The sequence below is a fragment of the Grampus griseus genome (assembly GCF_964374135.1).
Source record: "Grampus griseus genome assembly, chromosome: 3".
In the NCBI taxonomy this organism is placed as follows: Eukaryota; Metazoa; Chordata; class Mammalia; order Artiodactyla; family Delphinidae; genus Grampus; species Grampus griseus.
Genome location: NC_139019.1, coordinates 51,769,515 through 51,794,175, shown reverse-complemented (window position 1 = coordinate 51,794,175; position 24,661 = coordinate 51,769,515). Strand labels below are relative to the sequence as shown.

The 24,661-nt window shown below is 35.8% G+C and overlaps 1 protein-coding gene across 1 annotated transcript in view; it reads left to right on the top strand.

Annotated features, from left to right (window-relative positions):
- The window catches only part of SGTB (small glutamine rich tetratricopeptide repeat co-chaperone beta), a 44,739-nt gene that overhangs the window by 8,481 nt on the left and 11,597 nt on the right, over window positions 1-24,661 (top strand). The window contains exons 3-5 of the mRNA XM_082651278.1: window positions 1,961-2,064; window positions 4,661-4,730; window positions 8,563-8,662. Coding sequence (XP_082507404.1) covers window positions 1,961-2,064; window positions 4,661-4,730; window positions 8,563-8,662 — 274 coding nt within the window. The remainder of the gene's footprint in view (window positions 1-1,960; window positions 2,065-4,660; window positions 4,731-8,562; window positions 8,663-24,661) is intronic.

Sequence of the window (24,661 nt, the reverse complement as noted above, 5' to 3'; positions counted from 1 at the left end):
AGTAAAATGTAGGCCTTATCGTCAAGGAGACAGTCTAATATGGGAGACCGATGTTTTAAGTGCATATAATGTAGTATGTGTGATAAGTACGATACTAGAAACATGTACCAGCTAGATACATGGCACAGTAAATGACCAATATGATAAGGAAAGAAAGATGCCGATCAAAAAGAAATTTATACATATACATACATGTATTATTATTAATAATAATTGATTTTTAATTAATTGTCTTCATGGCAATGAGAGTCTATTTTCTTATGGCCCAGTGTGTTTAGTAAAAGTACAACTGAAGTAAAAGAACAACTACTTAGCAAGGATAGAAAGGGAGAGAATGAGGGTTGGGTAAACAGTGCATTATTTTCTTTCTAAGAGACACTTTGACTTTCGGTAGTTGGTAACTCAGTTTGTTATTCAGTCCCTTTTCTAAGGAGAATTGATCTGTGGATAGTGACAGTAATAGTGTTTCTTTTATGACAGAGGTAATTTTCTCAGGACCATAATGTGTCTTTTAAAACTCATACACAAATGTAATTGGATCTATAATAAGTCAGAGTAAGACAGATACCCTATGATCTCTCTTATATGTAGAATCTAAAAAATAAATAATAATAATAATAAAAACCCAAGCTCATAGATACAGAGAACAGATTGGTGGTTGCCAGAGACAGGGAGTGGGGAATGGGAGAATGTGTGACCTGTTTTTAGTTTTTGTTTTTGGTTGAAACAAACTGAATTAAAAAAAAAAAGTCATACACAAATGTAAGTGAATCTATTCCACACTGTCTAGAAGTACCCTGGACACTTTGGCTACATCCCCATCTTGTTGAGCCAGAAGAGAATTCTTGTTCAAAGGAGAGCACTCTCAGGATAAGAATCTGCCTCCATTCCCCTCAGTGAGGACTTGTAAAAAGGGCAGGATATGCGTTCTTCACTGTTTTTGCCCTAGTTTAGGCTCCTTGTTTGTTTAGGTCATTGATGTAGGAACCCATAAATGGGTTCCTGCTTTTTTGCTTCCATTTTCTCCCTCAGCTTCCCTCTCTAATTCATTCTCAGCATTCTTACTAGGCTATACTTAACTAGTATTTTAGTTCTAAACACAAATCCAGTTATGTTGTTCTCCTTCACTAAAATCATTAATGGCTCTCCATTTGCCCATAGCATCAAATCCATGTCCTTTAAAAATATTATTTAAGGTGCCTTGTCATCCAGCGACAGACTTTGTTCTAGCATAATCGCCCACCATGCCTTTCCACCCAGTCTGTACCCTAGCCATACTGGTTATCTTGTCATACATCAATGTAGATGAGGCACCTGTCAACATTTAACATGCCATGTACTTTACTTACTGTGTTTGTCTGCCTCCTTCTATTAAGGGTGAGCTTCATCACGTGGATCGTGATTTTTGTGTTAGGTTAACTGTTGTATCTCTACCACCTTATAACAGCACCTTTCACATAGTAGGTGCTTGGTAAATTTGCATGCCTGAATGAATTTTTAAAAGCCAAGCTATTTTAACATAAGTAAGTACACCAGGATTAATATTTAGTGTTTCCTATGTGCCAAAGACTGTTTCTCTTACTATTTTTAATCAGGTTGAAAATTCTGTTTCTCACATTAAAAAAGATAATTTTTAAAGTTTTATTCAAGATACTGGTAATGGGGAATATGTTGTTAATGACCTGCTTTAAAAAGAATATGATGTAATACATATACTGAGAAATTATATTCTAGGTAACATTTTTCTTTTAAGTGAGGAATAAGAAACTAAGTTGTCTTCCCTCAATAGCTGGTCTATAAACAGAAATCTTTATGCAGATGAACCATTTAGTTTTCCATATGTTCTGTGATCAAAATGCTGAATTACCACAGATTGCAGAGTACAGATTTCTACCAGAAAAAAAGGTTGTTTCTTTTTTTAGGTTGCTAATTTTTTTTCACTATTAAAATTTATTTCAAGTTGCAATTCAGTGCTTGGAGACAGTTTTTAAAATCAGCGCAGAAGATACACATCTAGCAGTTTCACAGCCTTTGACAGAAATGTTCACAAATTCCTTCTGTAAGGTAAGCTGTCTTTGTTTTCTCATTAGTATCTCATTTTCTAAGTATGACTGCAGTATTATGTTGGATTGTTAATATTTGAGGGGCCAGGCTTTAAGTAACTAACTTCTTCCTGGGTATAAGATAGTTGGTCCACATGGATGATTGGGGACCTAAAATATAACTTTTAATGTGCTTTAGATTTTCATATTAGTAACTCTTCTCATCCTCTCACCTTCTTTTATATTTAATGATATATCGTAGTTGACTTCTTAAGTCCTTTACAGTATCCGGGTGTTTTTAGATTTCTGACATCTGAATTGATATTCCCCGAAAACATGAAATACAAGTTAAAAGTAAAAGTCTTAATGTTTGGGAAGAAACCATATAGAAGAGGAATCATCAGGAATTGCATCATCATTTTGAAGCAGATTTTATCAAATTTGGCCATTGATGGGGCTCTTTAAACAGGGAAAGGTTCAGGGTCAGTGTGCAAAACCAAGACTGAAATCCAAGTGTTCTGATCTCTGCTCCCTAGGACTGTTTACATGGTCTCTGGTTTCTGGCCTTTTCAGGAAATATGAACTATAAGATTGAAAAATCTTAAGGCTAGTGAGTTTAGGGCCACAGGGGGTCTGCCCAGGTGGTTTTTCATTACATTTTGGTGCCACGTGAACCTCTTTTATTATTCTAACTCTGTATTCAAGCTTCAGTACAGAATGAGGAACTCAGGAGAGGAGCTGAAACATGCAGGGTATACTTCAACTTGGCAGGGACATGGCTGAGAATACTGCACAGACTGTTTTTAGAATTTGTTGGGAAGAGGTTCTTAGAGTTGCAATGAAAATGGTAATTTGGCAGTAAACTGCTCCCTCTTTCTATACTTGGAAAAAGGATAATACAGTTATACATTAGTTCATCAAACAGATGAATTCTAATTATCTGACAAGATGCAAGGAGATAGTGGAATGTCTCCGTGGTCCTTTTGTTTTCTTTGGTTTCTGTGGTTCTTTCATTTTCTGAGCTTGTGGCATCCTTAGGGAGCCCTATTTCAGAGGCTGGACATGGCTATGGCAGAAGACGACCTTCTTTACTCCGAGATGCCCGAGAGGCTTGTGGGTGAGACGGCACTTGGATTTGCTCACTCTTTAGCTCCTGTTACCATTGACTAGTACTGAAGAGATCAATACTTCTTTTTTTCCTCCTAGGAAGCTCAGATTGATTGAATAGAGCTCTTTTTTTTCTTCTTCTATTTCTCTCTGATTGTACTTAATTGTAAAAATTTGTTGCTTACTATTTTAAAAATATAGTTTCTTAAAACTGGCTCCAGGGCTTCCCTGGTGGCGCAGTGGTTGAGTGTCCGCCTGCCGATGCAGGGGACACAGGTTCATGTCCTGGTCCGGGAAGATTCCCACATGCTGCGGAGCGGCTAGGCCCGTGAGCCATGGCCGCTGAGCCTGCGCGTCCGGAGCCTGTGCTCCGCAACAGGAGAGGCCACAACAGTGAGAGGCCCGCGTACCGCAAAAAATAAATAAATAAATATGGTACATAGGTATATTGACTACAAATTATACTTTTTTGAAAATTATAAACATTTATGAACTTCGGAGTCAAGTTTAACAACAACACAATTTAAAAAGAATCTTCCAAAAATGGAAAAATACACTGTTTCCAGTGCCACTCAATACATTTCTAAATTTTCATTTAGTTTTCATAAGCACTTTGGTTTGAACCTTATTGAAAAAGAGGTTTGAGGATGATAGTAGGTGCTAAAAACAGGAATCTTATACAGCTTATTATCTTTTTTTTTTGCTTTACGCGGGCCTCTCACTGTTGTGGCCTCTCCCGTTGCGGAGCACAGGCTCCAGACACGCAGGCTCAGCGGCGATGGCTCACGGGCCCAGCTGCTCCGCGGCATGTGGGATCTTCCCGGACCGGGGCATGAACCCGTGTCCCCTGCATCGGCAGGCAGACTGTCAACCACTGCGCCACCAGGGAAGCCCATGCTTATTATCTTAATGAGGAAATAAATCTATGACCATTGTTTTAAAAAGTTTGGACAATATGAAAGGATATAAAGAAGAGACTGAAAATCCTACTTCCAAATATTCCTACTGTTAACCTTTTGTGTATACCTTTCCAGTCTTTGATTTTCAGCCTGTGTGCATGTGAATGTATGTGCATATATTTAAACAATAAGATCATATTATAAATGCTTTTTTTGGTACCTGTGGATTTGACTTTCTCTTAGGATATTAACATTATGTTTCAAAATTTTCACTAAACAATCCTTTGAGCATAATTCTATTACTACTCTTTGTATACTGATTCTGTTTTTGTTTATGAAGTAGGATTTCTAGATACAGCGAAAGCAAGTAAAAAAAATTGATTCACAGTTGCCCATTTTTTTCTAGAAAAAATTCCACATATTTGTTTTTCTAATAAAAGTATGTTGGGGGACTTTTTCCCTATTTCTTGCAAACAGTGTTATTTAGATGTTAGATGTCATGACATAGATTTACAGATGATGTACTAAATAATTATTACTTTAATTTATAGTTCTCTGGGATGACTCTTTATGTAGCTAAATGGAAGTACATTGTATTTTATTTAATTTCAGAATGACATTCTGCCTCTCTCAAACTCAGTGCCTGAAGATGTGGGAAAAGCTGACCAATTAAAAGATGAAGGTGAATATTTCATAGAAAAATTACTTAGTAAAGCTTTCTGAAACTCTAGGGAAAGTGACTCTGTCACCCAATAAGATTCTGGTTTGTACGGCCGAGACGGGGTTGTCATAAGTCCTTGTGGCATTTGTGAAACAGAAATGAGCATGGAAATAGAGAATGGCTTGTGAACAATATAGGTATGGCTTGCTTCAAGAGAAGCAGATCTGTTGTGAGTAAAACTTGCAAAACAAGTCACTGAAGAGTTGATTATTTGCAACTGTATTTGCTGTGTGTACTCTAGGATCCCAAATTCTTTATGCTTAATCAAAGACATGAAAATGATTTTCAGTATTATTTTTAACTTTTGTATATTTAGCATTTTTGAGTTCTTTGAAATTTAATATATGTATATGGCACTTAAGGATTTATTAACTAGCACACATGATTACTGTTATTAAATTTTTTAATAGTGACTATTGAAGCATACTTGATTTTAATAAATAAGTCACCATTGAGGATCTGTGTTCAGTTTTTATATCATGTCAGTTTTGTTGAGCTATAGAGGCAAGCCAGGTCAGGCCTACAAGATTTGTACTAAGGAGCTGTAGGGCAGAGTCCTGATCTTTACCAGTGAATGAGAGCCAACAAAGACCCTGTCCTATAGGCAGAGAGTTATTAGGGAATGTGCAATGTTCTGAAGCTGTACACAAATGGTTCAGAACCATTTTCTGGCCTTTTCTTTAGTTTATACTCTGAAGAAGGCAGTTGAGTTTTTTCTTTAAAAAATTGGTTGTTGTGTAAAAAGGTAGATATGGAAAAGAGTATGCTTTTCCTATTCCTCGGGCATGGTCCTTTCTATTAGGTCTATAAATTACACTGTATCACTGCTTTTAATGGCTGCATAGTGTTCCATGGTACTGTTAGACCGTGATTTACTTACCTAGACAGATAATTTTGTAATCCTAAGTAAAGCTGTCTTAATATCTTTGTCTATATTTATTTTCACTATTGTGTGATTATCTTCTTTGGATTACATTAGAAAATGCTGTGTTTCCTACAAATAGACTGGTTTCAGTTTTCAATTTTTTATTTCCTCTAAGAAATCTTATCACTACAGTGACTTAAAATTTTAGAATTAGGACTTTCGTAAATTACATGTAAAATAAAGTAACCAGATCCTCATTGTCATTTGAATTATAGTATTCTCCAAAGAATTTGCATTTGAACTATCCAGATACAAATGCATTTTTCATATATTATTCTCACTGAAACAATTTAATCTGATGTTTCTTTTTCCTTCTACTTAGACTTTTGTAGTGTGTGAAATCCTCAGTGATGTAATATATGCTCCACTAACATTTTGCTTTTGCAGCTCTCTTGTTTTAGCTCTAGTACTAAATGGCAAATTGAAATTTTATTTTTGTCCCTCATATTTACTCCCTCTGCATGGCAGAACATTGGGAGACTGCATTCCCTGTAGAGTTTGTTTTGATATAATGAATGTTAGTAAGTTGAGGGTTGGAAGGAGATGCAGAATGAGGCTTATTTACTCTGGCAGCATGGGTAAACTGAATTACTTACTGCTTGTGGGTTTAACCAAAAGCTCTTAATCTTTGTTTTCACTAAGACATGTCACATCTAAGACATGTTACACATAAAGTTAAAGCAATTGTCATACAGATTTTGCTATTCGTGTGAAAACAAATGGCCACGGGAGACTGTCAAGCATAGGGTTATTACAGGCTGCATGTTATACTTACCTGTGTTAATCAGGGCTTCTGGCCAGCTAGTACCTTCCTGGAAGGTTGCTTTCAAATATTTTTGTGTGCTTTGCTTCTGAAGAGCTGCAATAAGATCAGACAAAACCAGGAAGGGTTCATTGCTGTAATTCCCTGCCATGTCACAGAAGTAAAGGCATATCTCAAAGGGTTGTCTTGAGGATTAAAGGAGACAGGAGAGTTCTGTGTATAAATATAGAGTGCTGTGCAGTGCCTAGTTATATTTATCTTCACAAATATCTGTGTCCTGAGTTTTTGTATATTGAATATTTTCTGACTTGAAGCTTTTTATCATTAATATCGCTATATATATATTTAGTATCTGTACACTTAGTGTGGTTTACGGGAAAAGACATACACTAGGTTTTACTACTACCCAAGAAATGCCATCCCAAGGCAAAAAGACCCAATGGCAACAAGAAAATCCACGTAACCCAGAGAATTTAAATCTTTTACATGGAAGAAGCAAATCTATTTAAGTACTGAGGCTAATGTAGTTAATTTCTTGCTCAATCATAAAGGCTATGTAACCTTTTAGCTTCATTTCGTTTTGGGGGTGGAGATGTAAATTAATTTTTTTAGCTTTAAAAATACAGCTTTATTGAGCTATAATTGACGTACCATGCGATTTACTGTAACATGTATGAATTCATTGGTTTTTAGTATGTACACAGAGTTGTGTAGCCATCACCACAATTTTAGAACATTTTATCATCCCAAAGAGAAATTATGTAGAAATCACTTTTTATATTCATTTAGCAATCACTCTTTATATTCATTTCTGCTTCTTAATTTGAAGTAATGTTTGTATGATTTTAGGTACTCTTATCTACATGTCTTTCCTTTAATCTTACTGTTATCTGCAAATTTACACTCTCCTCCCATTAAGTAGCTAATGATCTGTTAAGAAAACAAGGCTAATAGGAGAGCTTCTGGTTCAGAGAAAGCTGGAAGGAATAATAGAGGCTTTTGAGATGTAAACACTTCCTTGTAATCCCAGTGTTTTAAAAATTTCAATTTTGAGCATTGGTTCTTATTAGTGATCACGACACTTTTTTTCTGTTTAATGGATTACAGAAGATAGCCACAAGAAATCCCTTATTTTGCCGCCCAGTCGTTAATGTAGCTAAATTATTGTCAGATGTGTCTGCAGAAGCCCTTCCTGAAGATCAGTATGCTGTGGGCTAGCTGTGGTATCTGAAATTCTGTCTTTCTAGAAATTAATCTCCAATAATCTTCTTTAAGAGAGAATCTATCTCTGGAAGGGATAGCACATAAAAATATCTGCCAATGACATTGACATGAGTAGTTTTACTAGCTTACCCTCACCACGTGTTCTGAGGGCTTGCTCATCAGCAGGTGCATGTTTTGACAGGGAAGGAATGGAGGACCAGGTCCAGACTGAGATAGTAATTGTGGAGGGTGGTCCACCTGGAATGGGGTGGGGCAGCTCTAATAGGAAAGAGAGAGATGAAGATAAGGAAGGTGAGAAGAGATTAGGTTTTGCCAAGAGGTAATCATAATTGTTACAGTTACTCACTTATTGAAGTCTGGTTTTATAAGATATTAAAAGATTAATTTTGTTTTTCATCTTTATTGGAGTACAATTGCTTTACAATGGTGTGTTAGTTTCTGCTTTATAACAAAGTGAATCAGTTATACATATACATATGTTCCCATATCTCTTCCCTCTTGCATCTCCCTCCCTCCCACCCTCCCTATCCCACCCCTCCAGGTGGTCACAAAGCACCGAGCTGATCTCCCTGTGCTATGCGGCTGCTTCCCACTAGCTATCTATTTTACGTTTGGTAGTGTATAGAGTCTTTAAAAAATTAATTTTTGAGAGTGGCATGGTCAAAGATTAATTTTTTAAAGACTCTCCGTTGTTAAAAATCATTCAAACACACTGAAAGCTAAGGAGTATCAACTCTATAGTACAATATAAAATTTATTTCCAATATGAATGAAAAATCATGTTGCTGACCTTCGTATTACTGTAGTTTCTATGATTAAAATTTATCTTCCAGACTTTTTTTTCTGTATATTGTACTTACTGTACCTATTGGTTATTTTAGGCAATAACCACATGAAAGAAGAAAATTATGCTGCTGCAGTGGATTGTTACACACAGGCGATAGAATTGGATCCAAATAATGCAGTTTATTATTGTAACAGGTAAACTGGCACTGTTGTGGCAGGTTTACAGTTGTTAAACATTTGCATTAATAGCTCTGAAGGAGTTTTTTATAGCTCCGTAAAATTTGTTTTTTTATTTAGAAAATTTTGAACGTTTGGAATCATAAAAGAAGGAAAAAATAAGCTCATAAATTTACCACTTAGAGGCAACCACTGTTACTAATAACCTTTTGGCATATGTTGTTTGACGTAAGAGTAATCAATTTCAGATTAATCTTTATTCACTAGGCATATCACAAACACGGTCTTATTTTATTTAAATCCTTCATAAACATTATTTAAATGAATACAAATTAGTCTATCATTACCTCTTAATCTTTTTTATATATCTAGCACCTTTCATTGTGGCTGGCAAACAAGCAGTATTATTTTTTAATAAATTGATAGATGTACCTTACTTTGCCTTACTTTGCTTTGTCCTACTGGTGGACATTGAAGGTGTCCCTTTTTTTTTCAATATTATAAAGCTGCAATGAACATCTTTGTTTCTAATATGATTTTCCGGACTTAAGATTTTCTAGACTTTGTATCTATCCTTGGAAATGCACTCAGTTGGTCTAACAGTATAAACATTTAAAAATTTATTGATGCTAATTTCAAAATTGTTCCGGCTTCTTTGAAAATATTTTGAAAATTCTTTTCTTCCCCTAGGATATGTCAGTGTATCTGTTTTTACCACACCCTTATCAGCACTAAGTACTTGAATTATTATTTATTATTGTTAATTTAATATTATTCTTATTTTAACAGTGATTTGTAATTTACATTTAATTACTGGTGAAGTTGGGCATTTTTCAAATGTTGGCCATTTGTGTTTTTTTTTTTTCTCTCTAAATTATTTGTACCTGTGCCAGGCCTCATCCTGTTTGACCTCAGACATTTCTTCCCTTCCCTTTTCTGCCCTTTTTAACAGAGGGTCTGACCCCTGCAGGCTATGTTTCCCAGGCTCCTTTGACACCTGGGTTTTGTCTGTGTTCAGCCGTGGGAGGTACTGGCAGGAGATTGGAGGGCAGAAGGAAGGCAGAAGTTGGGTATTTCTTCCCCTCGTTTTACATCAGGGTGTTTATCCAGCAGGGGCTGCTTCTCCTCCTTGTCTCCAGCTCCCACCCAAGACACCCGCTATGGTCCCAGCTTTTTCCAGGTGACATTGGGTTTTGGGCTCTGCACTCTGTTCTGTCTTAGGGACGGTAACGGCTTCCTGCTGTTGCTAATCTCTGCATTGATGCACAACCCCCTGTTTGGCATCTCAGCTCTTCCATCAGCTATGTAATGAATTCCCTGCACTAAATTTTTTAAATATTAAAATTCCAATAGAACTTTCTGCAGTGATGGAAATGTTCTGTATCTGCATTGTCCAGTACAGTAGCCACTAACCACAGTGGCTGTTAAGAACTTGAAATGTGGCTAGTGCAATGGAGAAACTAAAATTTTAATGGTTAATTAATTTAAGGTCAATTTAAATTAATTAAATTTAAATAGCCATATGTGGCTTGTGGCTGCTGTACTGGACACCATAGCTCTATATTAAAGATAAAATCCCTTTGTCCTAATTGCATAGCTTATTGTTTGCCTTTTAATGTTTTTCATATGTAAAAGTTTTAAATATTTATGTAGACAAATTTGTTTATCTTTTCTTTTGCATTTTATTACAGTGTTTTTAGGCTGAAAGCTCTCTGCATTTACAGACTTGGCAAATAACTTTTATTTTTTCCTTTACGTTTAAATTTTGTCATGCCAAGTCTATTTTAATCAATCTGAAGCTTTTTATGACAGATTTATAAAAATTACCTTTTATTATATAGTAAGTTCTTAGATTTGAAAGAGGTCTTCAGGTTAATTTGGTCCAATCTTTCATTGAGTTATTTTTATCATATTTAGGGTATTCATACCCTTATGAGATAGTCCCTTCTCTCCCACCTTTTCTTTTGTGGTTATATCTGTTAGAAAAGTCTTCCTTGACGCTGATTTTGTTTCCCTGAAGCTCCTGTAGCTTCTCTCAATTGACTTTATTTTTATTCTTATGGACAATAATAGAATAACTGTGACTCTTCTTTTTCATGACAGTACCTTACATTTTGAAGTTTGCTACTGTATTCATTTAATTCTTTTCTCCACATTAAATGTTCACAGCTTTTTCCATTGTACCTCACATAGGTCAGTTTTAAATCTTACACTTTTGTTCTAAACTTGTTCCAGGTTACCTGTGTCTTTACTCTGTAGTTCCCAGAAGTTAGCACAGCATATCTGGCATTGGTCTGACTAGAACAGACTTGTAGAGTGCTCATTTAACCTACTTCTAGATAACATAGTTATATATTAGTGTTTTGTAGCATTATCTATTAAATTTGTATTTTGCTTTGGTTTTATTAAAGCCTGTCCTTTTTCACACACTCTCTCTCCCCTGCCACTCAGTCGTACATTCATTTGACAGGTTCTTGCCCAACACCTGCTGTGCACCAGTGTTGTCACAGGAGGTAAAGTTGGTTGTTTGGACTCAAATGCAGGATCTTATATTTTATCCCTATGGGATTTTATCTTGTTAGTCTTTTATTTATATGTCCCTAATCGTTTGGGATAAATTGTAAAGTACTATATTTGCTTTTGCTCCTAGCTTCATGTCAACCACAAACTTGACAAGAGCACCCTATATGACATTGTATCAGTTACAGAGTCAACTAGGGGAACAGTCATGGGGAAGTGGTTAAGAGCAGGGGTTCTGACCCACACTCTTTGGATTCTAATTTCTGGCTCTTCCACTTACATGTATGTGACCTTGAGCAAATTATCCTAACATCTTAGTTTCCCCGTTGGTATAATGTGGATAATAGTATTTATCTCATCGCATTGTTGTCGAGATCAAATAGTTAATATATATAAAGTGCTAGGAAAGTGTCTAGTAAAGAGTATTGTACACAGCAGTAGCTATTATCATTATTATTTATGCAATCTGGGGTTTTTGCCTTAATCAGATTATGAAGAGAGATCCAAATTTATCGGGGTCCAAATACATTGTCAATTGTTTTTCTCTGAGTTACCAGTCTGGTGGTAATCCCGATAAAATAGAAAGGAAATGATGTTAGCCTCATAGAACTTGTTCTGAATTAATCTAATGTTATTTTCCTTTTTTTTTTTTGATCTCTAACATTTTTTTAATGAAGATTTAGAAAAATCAAAGAGGTTTACAGTGAATATGCATATATCCACACCAAGATTTTGCCATTAATATTTTAGTATATTTGCTATATCAATATTTATTCATCTATCTGTGCCTATCTTATTTTTGATGCATTTCAAGGTAAATTGCAGCCATCAGTACACTTTCCCCCTAAATATTTTAGTATGCATGTCATTGACTACAGTTCAATATTTTACATTCTTTTCTTTTGAGGTAAAATTTACATGCAATAAAAAACACAGATCTCAACTGTATGTTCACTAAATTTTGACAAATGCATACACCTATATAACTTACCACCCCTATCAAGATAGCGAAGATTACCACCCGGGAAGTTTTCCCTGCCTCTTCAGAGTCAGTTGCCTAAAACACTCGCCAGAGAAAATCACTGTTTTGTTTTGTTTTGTTTTTCCACCATAGATTAGATTTGTCTCTGTTAGAATTTCACATAAAAGGAATCATACTATGTATACCCTTGTGTGTGAGACCTTTTTTACTTGACATAATGGTTTTGACATTCAGTCCTGTTGTTGCATGGTTCTTTTTTTTAAACTGCTCAGTATTGGTTGTTTGAATGCATCACCGTTTGTTTAGGCATTTTCCTATTCATAGGCACCCAGGCTGCCTTTAGTTGTTGTTGTTTTTGTTTTTTGTATTTTGTCCAGAATTTAGAGTTGTTATTTTTGGAAGCATTGGATACATAAGGAATTTAGTTGGCCATACTGAACACCTACATTTTCTCTCTTCACATACATACACAAACACACACACACACACACACACACACACACACAAATCACTTTGTTAATCTGTTCTAATAATCCAGCTCAGAAAAATAGAAAATCCAAAAAATTTGTGGAGAATTAATTTCCCAAGCTCTGCCTTTATGTTTAGATTTTATTCTCTGTAATAAGATGACTAGACATGTTTTCATTTAGCATATGAAATCTTGAAATAAATACATTTAATACTGCACAGAATGCTATGACCAGGTGTAAATGTTATCAGAAAATTGATTATTTATAGAGCTCCGTAAGCCATATACTTTTAACTATGAATATGATGAATCTGAGCCTAGATAAATCATTTATTTTTAATGAGATTAGTGTTTGTTAATAGTCGCATGTCCACTAGTACAGTATTAGAAGAGATTCTTGGCAGTACCTGTACTTGCTTTTCATTTAATTATTGTTAAATTGAAATGAATAATTATGCTTTTTTGCATTTAAATAGTATCTTCTTCCCTGAGGAGTTCAGTAATAGAGTATGCAATTTAATATTAAATAATTAGAAAACTTTATTTGCAAATATTAAATAAAGCTTTAGGAATTTTTTTTAGACTCAAGTGGTTATAAATACCTCAATAGCCTGTAGTTTGCCAGCTACCCCTTGCCATTTTTCTTAGCCAGCTGACTGCCATGAGTTGGAAGCTCAGAATAGCAGATCTAAATCTTTCTTTTGATATTCATTTTCACAGTTTACTACTAATCAAAATATTGTTTGCATATTAAACTTGCTAGGATGAAAGTTTACTTCTTATAGAAGTGACTTTTTTATTTGATTAGAGAACAATAAATTGGTATATTTCTTAAGCATGAATCTTTCTTTTCTAGACTTAATCTTCTATTTTGGGCTTTTAGGATCCTAATGATGCTTTAGGCTCAGCTCAGATACCAGGACAACATGAGTCCTTCCTTGAAAAACTATTATTTAGTTTTGCTTTTATTCTATGTTCCTAGCACTTACTATGATATATAACACTTATATAAGTTTATCATATATGTTCTGCCTTATATGCATACTTGTTTTATTTCTTCAGCTGAAGGGCAGAGATTGCATCTTGTATCTATTCGTATTCCCTGTAATACCTAGCACTGTGCCTCACAAGAGTTCAGCCAATTTGTTTTGGATGCATGGAAGGCTATAGAAGAAATATAAGAAATTTCCGGTGATGTTGAAGTGACCAGACACTCAAATTAACACTTGTATACATAAAACAACAAATGATTTATAGGTCTAAAATATTTCCAAGTATTTTATAATATGAAATGATATTTCATATTAAACTCACTAGTTTTCCATGTCTTCCGTCCCTAAACAGTACAGATCTTCCTCGACTTACGATGTTACATCCCGATAAACTTGAAAATGTCATAAGTCGAAAATGCATTTAATACACCTAACCTACTGACACAGCTTAGCCTAGCCTATCTTAAATATGCTCAGAACACTTACATTAGCCTCACAGTTGGGCAGAATCATCTAACACAAAGCCTATTTTATAATAAAGTGTTGAATGTCTTGTGTAATTTATTGAATACTGTACTGAAAGTGAAAAGCAGAATGGTTGCATGGGTACAGAATGATTGTAAGTGTGTCATTGTTTACCCTCGTGATTGCATGGTTGACTGGGAAGTGCAGCTCGCTGCCACTGCCCAGCATCACGAGGGAGAATCATGCCACTTATCACTAGCCCTGGAAAAGATCAACCTTCAAAATTTGGAGTATGGTTTCTACTGTATGAGTATTGCTTTTGCACCATCGTAAAGTCAAAAAATTGTAAGTTAAGCCATTGTAAGTCAGGGTCCATCTGTATTCTTATAGGTATTTCTTTTGTACAGCCTCATTGCTGAATACATTACCTTACACAGAATCATCTCCTTTTTCTGGGATGGATAGGTGGTTCAATGACTGAGTCCATAAATGGAATTAAAGATATTGGGAAAGAGAGTGCATGATGGAAAGAATTTGTCTGGAAGGCCTCTCACGTGATGGGGAATTTGAATTGAAGGTGGATTTGGTGGACAGGTAGAACTGGGATAAACAGAGGGGAGGGGAAGGCATTTTAGGTTGTAGAGCATAGTTTAAAAGGTAAAATTAGGAAGCATCAGGGCATTGTACCAAGGAATGCTGGTGACAGCGTGAGCTCTCAGAAAGATGGGAACAGAGACCTCATTGTTTTGCATTTTGTTTTCTTCCACCTCCATAAGCAGCATATAGTCATTGGGTTCAGTGGGACTTGACTTTGGTTTGTTGAACTTAGAGTTGAATCTCAGTTCAGCCACTAACTAGCTGTGTGATCTTGGGTAGCCACTAAACCTTTCTGAGCCTCAATTTCCTCACTTGTAAAATAGAGATAATACTAACCACTTTCACAGGGTAGTTGTGAAGAGTAATGATATGTGTGTGTATGTGTGTGTGTGTGTGTATATATATATATATATATATATGTCATAGTTCTAGGCTTTCAATATTTGTTTCTTTCAAAAACAATGTAATTCCTAGTTGTAGGAGTAGGCTTTTGCTATAATTTATTTATATGTGATATACAGTATGGGAAATGTTAGGTACCTGTAAATTTGTTTTGCCTTATTTCCTATAAAAACAGAGCACAAGTTATATTCATGCTCTCGCTCTAACAAGGTAAAGAAAGCGAGGGTGTCTGAAAACATGATGACTCTGACTGTTTTGTTCTGCTGGAGTTTCATTAGTTATGCCCTGATAACTAGACAGCAGGGTCAGAGAGAGCAGACCACACTGTTATTCAGTTCAGACACTGGCGTGTTTGGCTGCATCTCACAGAAGCTTCAAATATAGCCTGATTTCTCTTCCCTTTCCTGGATGCAGATTCAGACGCCTCTCCTCTTTTGTGAGCTGCACATTCTGCTTTCATCCCAGCTTGCAGTTTGTGATCTAAAGCTAAAGCTATCAGTATTGAAACATAGTCATACTCTTTCCTTCTGCCCACTTGTCTTTCTGGGTCTGATTCTCCCTGCTTTATTTCTGTTTTATTATCAGTATCAGAAGCTAAATATCAGGGAGTCTTCCTCTTTGTTTCCCTTTTCCATATACCTCCCAAATAGCTCATTTGTTCCCTCTTTCATTTCCATCCAGATTCTTAACTTTTGCTAAACTAGTGCAATAGTAACTTCAGTTGGCTTCCCGTTTCTACTTGCAGTCTCCACTCCAGTCTTCTGTCAAAATGATCGTTCTAAAATATGAAATTAATTGTCTGACTCTTGCTCTCTGTTTGCTAGTTCCAAATACCGTGATCAGATTTAAGCTCTTCTGGATGATACATCAGATCTTTTATAATATAAGCTCTCTCTTTTCTTTTAACTTTATTATCCTCACTCTTCTTCTTACCCCATTCCTTTCCTCTGCTCTCTATGCCCATGTAATGTGAAATTTACTGATTTCCTAAAAATGCCGTGTTGGGACATCTCTTCATACTTTTATGTGCTTCTTTATCTGCATAGAATATTTCCTACCTTATCTAATTGGGCAAATTCCTGTCATCCTTCAAGACCCTGTTAGATGTTGCATCTTTTGGGAAGACTTTCTTAATTTCTTCTCTCTTCAACCTCCCCTTCCCTGCCATGCCCTATGGAGTGGTGCTGTTCAATATGGTAGCTTCTATCCACATTTGGCTGTTCAAATGTAAATTAATTACAATAAATAAAATAAAAAATTCAGTTCCTCAATTGCAGTAGCATATTTCCAGTGCTCTTTAGTCACATGTGGCTAGGGACTGCTGTATTGGATAGCACAGGTAAAGAACTTGTCTATCACAGAAAGTTCTATTAGACAGCTCTGCATACAGTTAACCATATCTGTCTCTGTGTTGCCTCTTTCTTTGATGTCTCCACTGTTGCACTTATCATACTATTTATTTATTTACATGTCTGTTTCCCTATTAGACAGTGAATGTTTGAGGGCAAAGATATACCCTCTTCATTTCTGTATACTTGATTTTGAACTGGATTTAACATATTGCAGGTGTTCAACAAAATTTTGAGTTGAATTGATTCAGTGAATTTTAGAAGGGAGAATTGCCTCTACTTGAAGACTTCTAATGGTGAAACAGTCACATGGCAGCATGTTGCATATATATATTCACAAATAATACATATTTATTATATATAATAATTTTATATGATATATATTTATTTAGGGAAACAAATTTCAACATATTTTAAACCTATTTAAACTTACTGGAAGAGAAATACAATGAACATCCATATATGTTTACCCTAGAGTCAATAGTAGCTAATACTTTGCTGTGTTTACTTCCTCTCTCTTTCTTGCTCTCTGTCTCTCTACAAGGGTGTGTTTGTGTGTATGTGTGTGTGTGTGTGTGTGTATGTGTGTACACACGTATAAAATTTTCTTGCTGATCCCAAATACTTTAGTTATATCTCCTAAGACGTACCCTGCATAACTACCCTACCATTCACATGTAAGAAAATTAGCATTAATTTTCTAATTAATTTCATTAGTATTGAAATTTCTCCACTTGTCCCCCAAATACCATCTATAGCTATGTTTTTCGATCCAGAATCCAATCAAGGACTACACGTTGCATTTTGATATATCACTTTAGTCTCTTTTAATCTAGAAAGTATTCCTGTCTTTTTTGGTTGTTTATTTTTCATGACATAGACTTTTCCAAAGAGTTAAGGCCAGTGATTTTATAGAATGTGTCGTATTCTGGATATGTGTGATGGCTTCCTCATGATTAAATTTAGGTTACATTTTGGCATGAAGTCTACATAAATAATTTGTATACCATTTATTGCATTATATTAGGAGGTCCATAATTTCAAACTGTCCCACTGATGGTGATTCTGAAATTTATATCTTAAGGTGGTGACTACTATATCTTTCTATTACTCCTTTTATAATTAAAAATAATGTATGAGGGCTTCCCTGGTGGCGCAGTGGTTGAGAGTCCACCTGCCGATGCAGGGGACACGGGTTTGTGCCCTGGTCCGGGAAGATCCCACATGCCGCGGAGCGGTTGGGCCCGTGAGCCATGGCCACTGACCCTGCGCGTCCAGAGCCTGTGCTTCACAACGGGAGAGGCCACAACAGTGAGAGGCCCGCGTACCGCAAAAAAAAAAAAGAGTGAGGAGCTTCCCTAAGATGGCTGAATAGGAAGACCCTGAACTCGCCTCCTCCCATAGGCACACCCAAATTAGAACTGCTTACAGAGCAAATATCTAGGAGGATGACCTGAAGACTAGCAGAAAAGATTTTCCACAACTGAAGATACAAAGAAGGAGCCACATTGAGGAGGGGCAGAGATGTGGTATAGGCAGGATACACAACCTCAGGTTGATGACCCACAGACAAGAAAGATACTTCAAGTGCAGATGTCCTCCTCAAGGAGTGAGGAGTCCAAGCTCCACCTTGTGTTCCTCAGCCTAGAGGTTCTGAACCAGGAAGGCGAGTCCCCAGAAAGTCTGGCTTTGAAAACTACCAGGGCTTACATTTGGGAGAGCTGGAGGGCTGTAGGAAAGAGGGACTCCACTCTTACTGGGCACATGCAAAATCTAACACCCTCAGGGTCCCAGTGCAGAGGCAGTAGTTTGAAAGGAGCCTGGGTTAGACCCACCTGATGGTCTTAGAGAGCCTCCCAGAGAGACAGGAGGCAACTGTCTGTCTGGGGACAGAGACACTGGCAGCAGCCATTTTGGGGAGCTTGTTCTACTGTGATGAGACTGGCACTGGGAAGTGCCATTTTGGAATCCTCCCTCCAGCCTGTTAATGCTGGAGGCTAGCACTACCTACCAGCATGCCCACAGTAGTCAGCCCACCACAATAGAAGAGTGCCCACGGCCCACATAGAGGGCACTCTTAGCTCATATAGCCTGGTGATCAGAAGGGAGCATGATGTTGGGCCCCATAGCACATCTCCTACATAAAGCTACTTCTCCAAGATTGGGAGATATAAGTGACCTACCTAATACATAGAAATAAGCAGAGAGAATTAGGCAAAATGAGGAGACGAATATGTTCCAAACAAAGGAACAAGACAAAACCTCAAAAAAAGAACTAAACGAAGTGGAGATAAGCAATCTACATGATAAAGAATTCAAGGTAATTATCATAAAGATGCTTACTGCACTTGGGAGAAGAATGGATGAACACAATGAGAATTTCAACAAAGACTTAGAAAATATAAAAGAATGAAACAGTTGAATAATAAAATACAATAACTAGAATAAAAAATACATTAGAAAGAATCAACAATAAATTAGATGATAAAGAAAAATGGATCAGCAATCTGAAAGACAGAGTAGTGCAAATCACCCAAGCTGAACAGGAAAAGAGAAAAAAATAATTTTAAAAAATGAGGATAGTTTAAGGTACAATCAAGTGTACTAACATTTGCATTAAAGGGGTACAAGAAGGAAAAGAGAGAGGGAAGGGGGCAGGTAACTTATTTGAAGAAATAAGTTAGCTGAAAATTTCCCTAACCTGGGGAAGGAAACAGGAAAGAAACAGGTCCAGGAAGCACAGAGTCCCAAACAACATGAACCCAAAGAAATTCACAGCAAGACACATTATAAATAAAATGGCAGAAAATAAAGGTAGAGGGAGAATCTTAAAAGCAACAAGAGAAGCTACTAGTTACATACAATGGAACTCCCATAAGGTTATGAGCTGCCTTTTCAGCACAAACTTTGCAGGCCAGAAGGGAGTGGCATGATATATTCAAAGTGCTGAAAGGAAAAAAACCTACAACCAAGAATACTTAGCAAGATTATCATTCAGAATTGAAGGAGAGATAAAAAGAGTTTTACAGACAAGCAAAGATAAAAGAGTTCAGCACTACTAAACTGGCTTTACAAGAAATGTTAAAGGGACTGCTCTAAGTGGAAAAGAAAAGGCCACAACTAGAAATATGAAAATTATGAAAGGAAAAATCTCATTGGTATAGGCAAACACACACTAAAGGTAGTGGATCAGCAGTCTATAGAGCTACTATGAAGCTTAAAAGACAAAAGTAGTAAAATTATCTATATCTAAATTACTTAAGTGAATCACAAAAAGATGTAAAATATGACATCCAAAACATCAAATGTTGGTGGAGAGGATTAAAAATGTAGTGCTTTTAGAACGCACTTGAACTTAAGCAACCATCAACTTAAAATAGACTACAGTGTACAAAGGTTGTTGTATATGAACCTCATGGTAAACACAAACAAAAAACCTATACAGATATAAAAAAATTAAAAGGAATAAAGACACAACACTAAAGAAAGCAATCATATCACAAGGAAAGAGAATAAGAGAAGAAAAAAGAAACAGGAACTACAAATACAACTAGAAAACAATTAACAAAATGGCAGTAAGTACGTACCTATCAATAATTACTTTAAATGTAAGTGGACTCTGTGCTCCAGTCAGAAGACTTAGGGTGGCTAAATAGAGAAAAGAACAAGACCCATATACATGCTGCCTACAAGAGACTCAATTCACATATAAAAACACACACAGACTGAAAGTGAAGGGATGGCAAAAGGTATTCAATGAAAATGGAAATGAAAAGAAAGTTGGGGTAGTAATACAAATGCAAGACAAAATAGACTTTAATACAAAGGCTGTAACTAGAGACAGGAAAGGACATTACATAACGATAAAGAAATCAACCCACCAAGAAGATATAATTGTGAATATATATGCACCCAACATAGGAGCACCTAAATTCATAATGTAAATATTAACATAAAGGGAGAAATTGTTAGTAATACAATAATAGTAGAGGACTTTAACACCCCACTTACATCAATGGACAGATCATCCAGACAGAAAATAAGGAAACACTGGCCTTAAGTGACATATTAGACCAGATAAACTTAAATGATATATATAGAACACTCCATCCAAAAGCAGCAGAATACACATTCTTTTCAAGTGCACATGGAACATTCTCCAGGCTAGGCCACAAAACAAGTCTCAGTAAATTTAACAAACTTGAAATCATATCAAGCATCTTTGCTGATCACAAGGCTATGAGATGAGAAATCAACTGCCAGGAAAAACTTCAAAAAACACAAGCTTGTGGAGGCCAAATAATTTGCTACTAAGCAACCAGTGGGTCACTGAAGAAATAAAAGAGGAAATAAAAAATAACTGACAAATGAAAATTGAAACACAGTGATCTAAAAACTATGGGACTCAGCAAAAGCAGTTCTAAGAGGGAAGTCTGTAGTGATACACACCTATCTCAGGAAATTTAAAAAATCTCAAACAATCTAACCTTACACTTAATGGAAATAATAAAGAAGAACAAACAAAACCCAAAGTTAGTAGAAGGAAAGAAGTAATAAAGATATGAGCAGAAATTAATGAAGTAGAGACTTTAAAAAAAGAAAAAAAATCAATGAAACTAAGAGCTCGTTCTTTGAAAAGATAAAATTAATAAACCTTTATCCAGACTTACCAAGAAAAAAAAGAGAGATGGCCCAAAGAAACAAAATCAGAAATGAAAGAGAAGTTACAACAGACACCACAGAAATACAAAGAATTATATTATTATGAACAAATATACACCAATGAATTGGACAACCTAGAAAAAATGGATAAATTCCTAGAAATATACAATCTTCCAAGACTGAACTAGGAAGAAATAAAAAATATGAACAGACCAATTACCAGTAATGGAATTGCATCAGTAATTAAAAAACAAAACAAAAACAAAAACTCCCAACAAACAAAAGTCTAGGACCAGGAGATTTTCAAGTAAATTCTACCAAACATTTAAAGAAGAGTTAACAGCTGTCCTTTTCAAAAATTTGAAGAGAAAGGAATGCTTCTGAACTTATGAGGCCAGCATCACCAAAACCTGATACCAAAACCAGACAAAGACACCACAGAAAAAGAAAACTACCTGCCAATATCACTGATGAACATAGATGTAAAAATTCTCAACAAGATATTAGCAATTTGACTTCAACAAGACATTAAAAGGATCATACACCATGATCAAGTGGGATTTATCCCAGTGATGCAAGGATGGTTCAATGTCTGGAAATCAATCAATATGATATACCACATAAAAAGATTGAAGAATAAAAGTCATATGATCATCTCAATAGATGCAGAAAAAGCTTTTGACAAAATTCAACATCCACTTACGATAAAAAGTTTCTACAAAGTGGCTATAGAGGGAACATACCTCAACACAATTAAGCCCATCTGTAGCAAACCCACAGCCAGCATCATCCTCGATGGTGAAAAGCTGAAGTCATTTCTTCTACAGTCAGGAACAAGACAAGGATACCCACTCTCACCACTTTTATTCAACATAGTTTTGGAAGTCCTAGCCAGGTCAGTCAAACAAGAAAAAGAAATAATAGGAATCCAAATTGGAAAGGAACAGGTAAAACTGTCACTGTTTACAGATGACATGATACTATATATAGAAAGCCCTCAAGACACCACCAAAAACTATTAGAACTAATAAATGAATTCATTAAAGTTGCAAGATCCAAAATTAATATATGGAAGTCTGTTGCATTTCCATACGCTAAAGATGGACTAACAGAGAGATTAAGAAAACAATCCAATGTATAATTGCATAAAAAAGAATAAAATACATAGGAATAATTCTAACTAAGGAGGTGTAAAAGACCTGCACTCGGGAAACTATAAGACATTGATGAAAGAAATTGAAGGTGACACTAACAGATGGAAGGATATACTGTGCTCATGGATTGGAAGAATTAGTATTGTTAAAATGACCGTACTACCCAAAGCGATCTACAGGTTGAGTGCAATCCCTATCAAAATGCCAATGGCATTTTCTACAGGACTAGAACAAATAATTTTAAAATTTGTATCCAGAAGACCCTGGATAGCCAAAGCAATCTTGAGAAAAAAGAACAAATCTAGAGGTATCATGCTTCCTGTTTTCAAACTAAACCACAAAGCTAAAGTAATCAAAACAGTATGGTACTGAAACAAAACCAGACACAGATCAATGGAACAGTATAGAGAGCCCAGAAATAAACCCACATTTACATGGTCAATTAATCTACATCAAAGAAGGTAAGAATATACAATGGGGAAGAGGCAGCCTCTTTAATAAATTGTATTGGGAAAACTGGACCAGTTTCTCACACTGTATATCAATACAAAAATAAACTCAAAATGAATCAAAGAATTAAATATAAGACCTGAAATCATGAAACTCCTGGAAGAAAACATAGGCAGTACACTCTTTGATATTGATCTTAGCAATATTTTTTTGGATCTGTCTCTTTGAGCTAGGGAAACAAAAGCAAAAGTAAGCAAATGGGACTATATCAAACTAAAAATCCATTGCAGAGCAAAGGATACCATCAACAAAATGAAAAAGCAGCCTATTGAATGGGAGAAGATAATTTGCAAATGATATATCAGATAATGGGTTACTATTCTAAACATCCAAAAAACTCATACAATTCAGCATCATAAAAACAAACCAATTAACAAATGGGCAGAGGACCTGAATAAACATTTTTCCGAAGAAGATATACAGTTGGCCAACAGACACATGAAAAGATGCTCAACATCACTAATCATCAGGTAATTGCAAATCAAAACTACAATGAGGTACCACCTCACACCTGTCAGAATGGCTATCATCAAAAAGACAGCATATAAAAAGTGTTGGTGAGTATGTGTACAAAAGGGAATCCTCATGCACTGTTATTGGGAGTGTAATTTGATACAGCCACTATGGAGAACAGTATGGAGGTTCCTCAAAAAATTAAAACTAGAACTACTGTACAGTCCACTAATTTCAGTTCTGGGTATTTACCCAAAGAAAACAAAAACAGTCATTTGAAGAGATATATGTAACCCAGTATTCATTGTAGCATTATATACAATAGTCAAGATATGGGAGCAACCTAAGTGTTCATCGATAGATGAATGGATAAAGAAGATGTTTTATATATACATACACACACACACACACACACACACACACACACACACACACACAATGGAATATTACTCAGCCATATAAAACCCCAAATCTTGCCATTTGTGACAGTGTGGATGGATCTAGAGGGTATCATCCTAAGTGGAATAAGATAGAGAAAGACAAATATTGTATCTCACTTATATGTGGAATCTAAAAAACAAAACAAACAAAATGAGAACAGATTCATTGATACAGAGAACAAACGGGTGTTTGCCAGAGGAGAGTGGAGTGGTGGGTTGGGTGAAATAGATGAAGGGAATTAAGAGGTGCAAGCTTCCAATTATGAAATAAATAAGCCAGAGGATGTAATATACAGCATAAGGAATATGGTATACAATATTGTAATAATTTTGTATGGGGAAAGTTGGATACTATAATTATTGTGATCATTCCGTAATGGATGTAAATGTTCAATCACTATGTAGTTCACCTGAAACTAACATAAAATTGTACATCAACTGTATTTCAATTTTAAAAAAGGAAAAAAATTATCTATATGGTCAGATCATGTAAATATCCTGTTCCCCAGCAATCTTTTAATGTTTTTTCGGCTGCACCGTGCAGCATGCAAGATCTTAGCTCCCCGACCAGAGATTGAACCCGGGCCCTGGCAGTGAAAGTGCCGAGTCCTAACCACTGGACCGCCAGAGAATTCTCCACAACAATCTTTTACTCAGTGTTTTATCATCCACTGATGATTTGTCCCTGAATCATTAATACATTGATGGTTACAAAATGGTGATTTTTCTAATTTTATCATTTCCTTTACATAATATTTTCTCACATATTTCTGAAATGAAGAGTTTTCTTTCCTTTTCACTCTTTTTGGCTTTCCTCCTCCTTTGTCCTCTGAAAGTATTGTATGGACTCATGAATTTTTAAAAATTTACTATTCAGTGTATTATAATAAACTGCCATAATTATTATTTTGACCCTTAAATTATCCTATACAGTAAGTCCTCTACGTACGAACGAGTTCCATTCCAAGAGCACATTCTTAAGTCCAATTTGTTCATAAGTCCAGCAGAGTTAGCCTAGGTAC